The following is a 7,902-nucleotide window of genomic DNA, read 5'->3' as shown; positions in this document are numbered from 1 at the left end:
GTGAGCAGACTGACCTGGTTATACATTTGAATTTCTGTGGCGGGCTTTTACATCACACTTTAAAACAAACTTATATTATCAATAGCCTGCCTACTGAAAAAAACAGCTTAAACAAGCCTAGGCTGGATTTAGCTGGTCGATCAGGCTGGTTTTAGCTATTTCCAGGCTGGTTTCCTGCCATTTCCAGCCTGGTCAGGCTGGGAGATGAACAGCTAAAACCAGCTTGACCAGCCTAGCCAGGATGGGAACCCAGCCAAAACCAGCTATGTCCAGCCTAAATCAGGCTGGTCAAGCTGGATTTAGTTAGTCATTTTACAGCCTGACCAGCTAAGACCAAAATGGCCAAAACCCCTCTAAAACCAGGCTGGAAACCAGCTAAAACCAGCCAACCAGCCTAGGCTGGTTTAAGCTGGATTTTTCAGTAGGGCTATGTATTAGTTATGTATTTTCAATTAATAAATAAACATTAAGTACAGAAAGTGAGTACTTACAGAAAAAGAAAATTAAATAAAATCTTAAACAGAAAACGATCCACATAATTACAATAAGATATGGCTGTTAGTGCCATTATTACGACTAAAACATTACAAAAACAGAAAATAAACAGTTATAGAAGGTGTAAAGGCGTTTTTTTCAACTAGCAACATTTATAAAGCATATAAATGAATAAACATGCGACTATTACAACATTTAGTAAAGAACTCAAAAAGATACATAATGTGGACTTGATAACTCTGGTCAAGACCCCTGTTGTAAAATTAAAATAAATAAACAGATTAAGCTAAATAAATATTAACCAATTTAAACGGACTTTTGAACGGCTTTGGTTTTATTTTATTTACGGGGTGACAAAAATGTCATATTTGAAACCTTCAAAACTGAAATCTAAACGTACTCATGTAGTTAATTCTGTATTTTATTAATGAAAGCATCAACATAAGCAACTGATTTTAGTTATTTTTGTCAACCTCGAGGCGGAACGGTATCATCAGTGTGAAGGGAGTGTGTTCCTCGTTGCACATGTTTACTTCCTGCGCAAATCGGAAACGTCAAAAGGAGCAGTGGAGGTGACCGAATGGCAGTGTGCAGAATTAAAGTGATTTCTGCATTATAAGTTTTTGTTGTATATATAATTCAGCTGTTTTGCAGTCTGTGGTAAGATTCAACGATCGGGATGGGCGCTCATCTTGTGCGGAGTTATGTCACGGAAATTGACGCGACACCAGAACCCAACAAACCGTCTCAATATGACCCGCATTTAGGCTTCGGGGAGCGCAAAGAGAGAGGTGACATTTTCTCATTATTTAATATTTAATTAACTGCTCAAATATACGGTAATAAGCGTGTTTAAAACATTATTATTAGTCCACTTTAGACTAAAGGCCTGTCATTGAATTTGAGCTTCATTTTTTTTTATGAGGATAGCATAAGTGTGCGAGCTATGAGCTAAATTCAGGATTATTTTTAGTAACATACTTTATTTGAATATAAGTTAACATTTTATTAACGAAAAATGTTACATTTTAAAACGATGAACTTCATTCCTTTAGATTTCACACACTGTAAATAAAGTTATATGAGGATAAAGTAATGACAACAAACGTTTTTATGTTACTTTAACTCATTTTGAGCAGTTAAGCAGGTTGTATATAGCAATAGTTTTAGCTAGTTTTGACTAATGTATGTTGGGACATTGAGGTAAAGTTAGTTTTATATTCTGAATCTATAGTTATCATAACTAGGCATTGGACGATAACCATGTTCAAGGTACACCGTTCACGGTTTTAAAACTGCCAACATTTTCTGTTGTACCATTCCTACAGTATATGTAAGATTTTCTTTTAGGATACAGTATCTACTGCCGAACAGATATGCAAAGATGCTGTTTTAATTTGTAAAGAGACTCACACTTGGACATTTACTCAAAGGAGAAGAACCACCAAAATGTCAATATTGCAAAAGAAACTGTTAAAATATACTTGTGGAATTTTTAGTGTTATCAGACAAAAAAATTATCTGGAGAGACTTTAGATGAAATATTTTTAAATGTGAATCCTTTTAAAATTGTTAAATTTCTATCAAAAGTAAACCTTTAAAAACTGTTTTAGATTTTTATCTTTTTTATTATCTTTATTATTAATGAATTTTATTTTGTGTATTATTTATTGCTGTCTGTGACTTTTAATTGTTAAATTTATTTTATAAAATGTGATAAACTTGATCAGTTTTTTAAATTTTTTAAAATTTATTTTATTTTTATTTTTTTTGCCATGACATAGCCAAAGAAGCTGAAATGGCAATAAACTCAAAATTCTCTCTTTAATTTGTAAGGTAATCTGTGTTTTTAAAACCAATGACGATAACAGAAGTCAATAATTCATTTTAATAATTAAGCCTGACATGTTTACTTCTCCAAAATATTACAGATGTTTCTCAAAAAAAAAAAAATAAATATTTGTGCTGAAAGGGGAAATTTTTTGTTTTGTTTTATACCCACATATTTAAAAAGAAAATATTTTAGAGCTGTAATCACAACACCTAATCAGATGCTTTAAAATGTGTAATTATATTTAAGGGAACAAAATATGAATTGCATTTTAAAGGGATAACTCACTCAAAAATGTATATTATTTAAAAATATATATACGCACCTAGTTGGAGTAGTTGTGTAACTGGTTGGTGTGTTGTCAGTGATGGTGGCCACGCAGGAGCAGATGAACCTGGCGATGTTGCCGGTGGATCAGCGGGATTACTGCGCACACCACCTGATCAAACTGATGAAGTGCAGGAGAGACATGTTTCCAAACTACATGGCCTGCGACCACCAGAAACACGACTGGGAATACTGTCAACATCAGGAGTAAGAGATGCGCTTTTCATGCACACACACATCTACTCAAAGTCATTATTCAATTCAACTCCAGTTTTATTGGATAGTGCTTTTTTCACAATAATTATTGTTTCAAAGCAACTTTACAAAAGGTGCAGATTATTAGTTTACTAGTTTATTAGTTACCATAACTATTACTTACTAATAGCTTCAACTAAGTAACAAGTAACTAATAGCTTTAAACAGATGAAGTTGTTATATATAAACAGTTAACCTGCAGTTATGTAGTATATACAGGGCTCAACAATAAGGACTGCCCGATGGCCAGCGTGAGAGATGCTCGGGACAGTAGACAGAATCGTTACTGGCCCGATCGGGGCAGTGCTGCCTTGTCTGTAAATTTTAACAGACGGCAACATAACCGCAACATCAAATTATGAGGCCAAAAGACAATGTCTGCTTCTAATGTTGTGGAAACATATGGGTACAACACGATAAAAAAGAGGAAGTGATGTTTTGCTTAGTTTGCCGTCACTTTTAAGTCAGCCATCTTTTGTTTTGCAATAAAATACCTGCACATTTTCCACACTCTATTTTACTGCTAAATATTTTAACATTTAAAAAAAATGTAAATTCTAGATTAAAAAATTATAATTACAAATATTGTATTATAAATATTATAAATATTGTATGTGATGCATTTTTTAATATATGTGGCTAAGAAATAGCAATTAACCCCTTTTTTTTTTTTTTTTTTTTTTTTTTTTTTTTAAGTGGTGCCTGTGAAAATTTTGGCAGGGCAAGTAAAAATTTGAACCTCTGGTCCAATCGGGCCAGTTGGAAAAATCCTAAGCATTGAACCCTGATATAGGTGATGTCTCTGTCTTACAGGCTGCATTTACACTGCAGATCTTGTTGGTCAAATCCGATTTTGTTACTATGTGGGATTTTTTTGACGACTCGCTTACATCATCTATCAAACGTTAATCGTATTCGATTGACTTCATTTACACTGCTCACCGCAAAGATGCAGTGACTAGGAAAAAAAGAGCGGGCGCTGACTGAAAGCTGATTGTTCGTGCTCTTGTTCACAGGGTTTAGTTTTTGTTTTTAAAGTTGTTTAACCATGTGAATAATATTATTTTTTTCCTACTTACACACACATGGGCCATATCCGATCTGTGCCACATGGGAGAAAAAAACTGAATTGGGTCACTTAAACCATGGAGTGTAAATGCAGCCCTAGTAACTAATAAAGTTATAGTAGGTAATAACCTTAACATTACTGATTTTGATTGTGATGCAATAATGTGCACCTTTTGTAAAGCTGCTTTGCAACAATAATTATTGTGAAAGGTGCTATACAAATCACATTGATTTGAATTGAATCATAAGCCCTCGTCAAGCTTTTGGGTTCATTTTTAGACACATGAGCAACTTTGAGAATGTGTATATAGTAACATAAAAACATATAATAGTAACAGTTGAAGTCAGAATTATTCGCCCCCCCCCCCCCTGTTTATTTTTTTCCCCAATTTTTGTTTAAGGGAGAGCAGATTTTAACACATTTCTAAACATAATAGTTTTAAAAACTCATCTCTAAAAATGTATTTCTTTTATCTTGATGACAGTAAATAATATTTGACTTGATATTTTTCAAGACACTTCTATACAGCTTAAAGTGACATTTAAAGGCTTAACTAGGTTCATTAGGGTAACTAGGCAGGTTAGGGTAATTAGGCAAGTTATTGTATAATGATGGTTTGTTCTGTAGACTATCAAAAAATAAGCTTAAAGGGGCTAATAATATTGACCTTAAAAATGATTTTTAAAAAATTAAAAACTGCTTTTATTCTAGCCCAAATAAAACAAATAAGAGTTTTTACGGAAGAAAAAATATTATCAGACATACTGTGAACATTTCCTTGCTCTGTTAAACATTATTTGGGAAATATAAAAAAAAAATCAAAGGGGGGTGAATAATTCTGATTTCAACTGATTTATTTTTACTTATTTTTGGGTTCATTATAAGACACATGAGCAACTTTGAGAATGCGTATATACTAACATAATAACATTAAATAATAGTAACAGTTGAAGTCAGAATTATTAGCCCCCCTAAATTATCAGCCCTTTGTTTATTTTTTTTCCCCAATTTCTGTTTAATGGGGAGAAGATTTTTTTTCAACACATTTCTAAACATAATAGTTTTAATAATTAATTTCTAGTTACTGATTTATTTTATTTTTGTCATGACAGCACATACTATTAGACTAGATATTTTTCTGCTATATCTAACACGCTTCTATACAGCTTAAAGTGACATTTAAAGGCTGAACTAGGTTAATTAGACAGGTTAGGGTAATTAGGTAAGTTATTGTATAATGATCGTTTGTTCTGTGGACTATCGAAAAAAATAGCTTAAAGGGGCTAATAATTTTGACCTTAAAATGGTGCTTAAAAAATAAAAGCTGCTTTTATTCTAGCCGAAATAAAACAAATAAGACTTTCTCCAGAAGAAAACATAATATCAGACATACTGTGAACATTTCCTTGCTCTGTTCAACATCATTTGGGAAATATTTAACTAAGAAAAAAAATCAAAGGGGGACTTATTTTTCTATTTATTTATTTCTAAAGTGCACTTACTATGTAAATTGCCATTTAGGAAGAACCTTTAGGTGTCAAATGTTTGGAAAATATATTAAGCCTTTTCACCATATCTCACACTCTTTTGGGACATAATTTTGCTGATGTACATGCACACACATATTATTCGGCCTCTCGTGAAGTGAATTAGTTTTTAAATATTCTCCATGTTGTTTAGATGGTCTCAGTGCTATTTACCAGTAGTAGTTTCTCTGTAAAGGTTTGTGATTTAATCTCTGAAGTCCCTCAGGGCTCTGTTCTCAGTCTGATTTTATTTTGTAGACGCTTTCTTTGGGGTGGATTCTTAAGGAAACATGGTGTCTCGTTTCATTTTTATGCTGACAACCCTTAAATGTACCTACCCCTGGAGTCCAGTAGCAAAGGTTTTTATGCTCTGATGTTAAAGCTTGGGTATTTTATTCTCCTAAACAAAGACTAAATGAGATTATACTGTTTAATTCTTCAGATGTTGCTTGTTCCCCTTGCTTAAATGTACATTAGGTCTCGTTGTTGTTTTGTGTGAAACAATTGGGGGTCTAAAATTAAAAGCTCTTTCAAATTTGTCAAACAGATTAGTACAGTATTCAAAAATAATTTTAAATAAGTCCTCTGTTAAAAGGTTATTTTATTCATAGGTCTGCAATTGTTAAAGAGCTGCACAGTGTAATGCAGTTTTCCTCATTGTTTCTCTTATTTTGTGCAGTTACGTGATGCGGATGAAAGAGTACGAGCGAGAGAGGAGACTGAACTTGAGGAAGAAGAGGATCGAGGCGAACGCAGCATAAACATCCCTCCCTCGTCTCCATTCAGCTCATTTCTGTGTATATAAATAGCTCTGGCTGCAATAAAGATTATCTCGAGCCTTCAGAACATCTGTGTATCTTTGTTTTTAAAGCGCAGAAATGCTGATCCAGAACAACTCTTAACCAAGCCAGCAGAATATATTAAGACATTACACACATTCAGGAGTTGCAGAGCATGTATTATTAACAGAAGCATTAGCATTTTTGCATTAGAGCTGGGCAGTATGACCAAAATATGTGTTTTTTTTTTTTCGGCAATGATACATTTCACCATATAGCTTTTTTTTTTTCTTTTAAAGGTAGCCTAGTTGTTGCAGAAAATATCCAAAAGGGTCTTATATTATAAATATGCTTGAATATTTAAGGAAAGGACTTAATATTGTTTGATAATTTTGCCTTTTATTATTAACCTTATATAGAAAACGGGCGAGGCAGTGGCGCAGTAGGTAGTGCTGTCGCCTCACAGCAAGAAGGTTGCTGGTTCAAACCTCAGCTCAGTTGGCGTTTTTGTGTGGAGTTTGCATGTTCTCCCTGTATTCACGTGGGTTTCCTCCGGGTGCTACGGTTTCCCCCACTGTCCAAAGACATGCGGTACAGGTGAATTGGGTAGGCTAAATTGTCTGTAGTGTATGAGTGTGTGTGTGTGGATGTTTCCCAGAGATGGGTTGCGGCTGGAAGGGCATCCGCTGCGTAAAAAACCTGCTGGATAAGTTGGCGGTTCATTCCGCTGTGGCGACCCCGGATTAATAAAGGGACTAAGCTGACAAGAAAATGAATGAATGAGTGAAAATATGATTTTGGATGAACATCAATTTCCGCTGTCACATTTCTCAGTTTTATGTGGACAGAGCTTACTTATTCATGAACATTGTTCAAGTAACATCTCACAGATGTAAAGTATATCCCAAATAACAGGAAAGTAAACTTACATTGGAAAGTAAATGTTAACTTTAAACTAACATCAAGCAGTTTTTATTTGGTGTAAATGTTGAAAAAGGGTGAGCAATTTTTGTGTGAAATATAAAGCAATTGGCAGCACTGCTAGTCTTCAATAGAGCATCTTTCTGAGCCTCACGCATGCTGGACGTCAGTTGGCCACGCCCACTTATTTAGATTTCGTGGGGAAGATATAGTTTATTGTACACATTTCATTTTACGGTAATGATATATAGTGTCAAACCGCCCAGGTCTGCTCTCTACATTAAGCATGTTTAGATAAATGACAATGCAATCAGAGTTTTTGGAGGGTTTATTTTTCTTTTGTATAAATTGTTAGGTCAACCAAACAGTTCTGACATCTGCAGTTTGTGCCGATTTCTTTATCTTCATGTAATAATCACACACAGCAGGGACTTTTGGGAAGGAAACCTGTTTAATACAGTCGTGGTTTCTGAACGCTTTATTTCAGTGTTTTGGAGACTGAGATCATCATGAGGAAAACCAGCTGAACGTCACAGCATTATCATCAGTGCATTAAACAGATCTCAGAACTAAAGATACTGAATCATAATCCACACAAACAAGCTGGAAAGTTGTACATGTATGTTTGATCAGTTTTAAAGCTTCTTTACATGGGAATCTAATGAAGAAACATCTAGAACTAGGGGGAACCAACATTTA

At 34.2% G+C, this 7,902-nt stretch overlaps 1 protein-coding gene across 2 annotated transcripts; it reads left to right on the top strand.

The window, feature by feature from the left end:
- The first annotated feature begins 1,035 nt into the window (after positions 1-1,035).
- On the top strand, positions 1,036-6,349 carry ndufb7 (NADH:ubiquinone oxidoreductase subunit B7). Of its 2 annotated transcripts, XM_087235324.1 has the most exons (4): positions 1,036-1,067; positions 1,150-1,286; positions 2,692-2,860; positions 6,183-6,349. In XM_087235324.1, the coding sequence occupies exons 2-4, from the start codon at positions 1,175-1,177 to the stop codon at positions 6,262-6,264; spliced, it is 363 nt and encodes a 120-aa protein (XP_087091450.1). In that variant the 5' UTR covers positions 1,036-1,067; positions 1,150-1,174; the 3' UTR covers positions 6,265-6,349.
- Positions 6,350-7,902: the final 1,553 nt, after the last annotated feature.

This window comes from Danio rerio, chromosome 1 (assembly GCF_052040795.2).
Source record: "Danio rerio strain M-AB ecotype USA chromosome 1, GRCz13ab, whole genome shotgun sequence".
Lineage (NCBI taxonomy): Eukaryota > Metazoa > Chordata > Actinopteri > Cypriniformes > Danionidae > Danio > Danio rerio.
The sequence above is the reverse complement of the archived record's forward strand: the minus strand, read 5'-3'. Positions and strand labels throughout refer to the sequence as shown.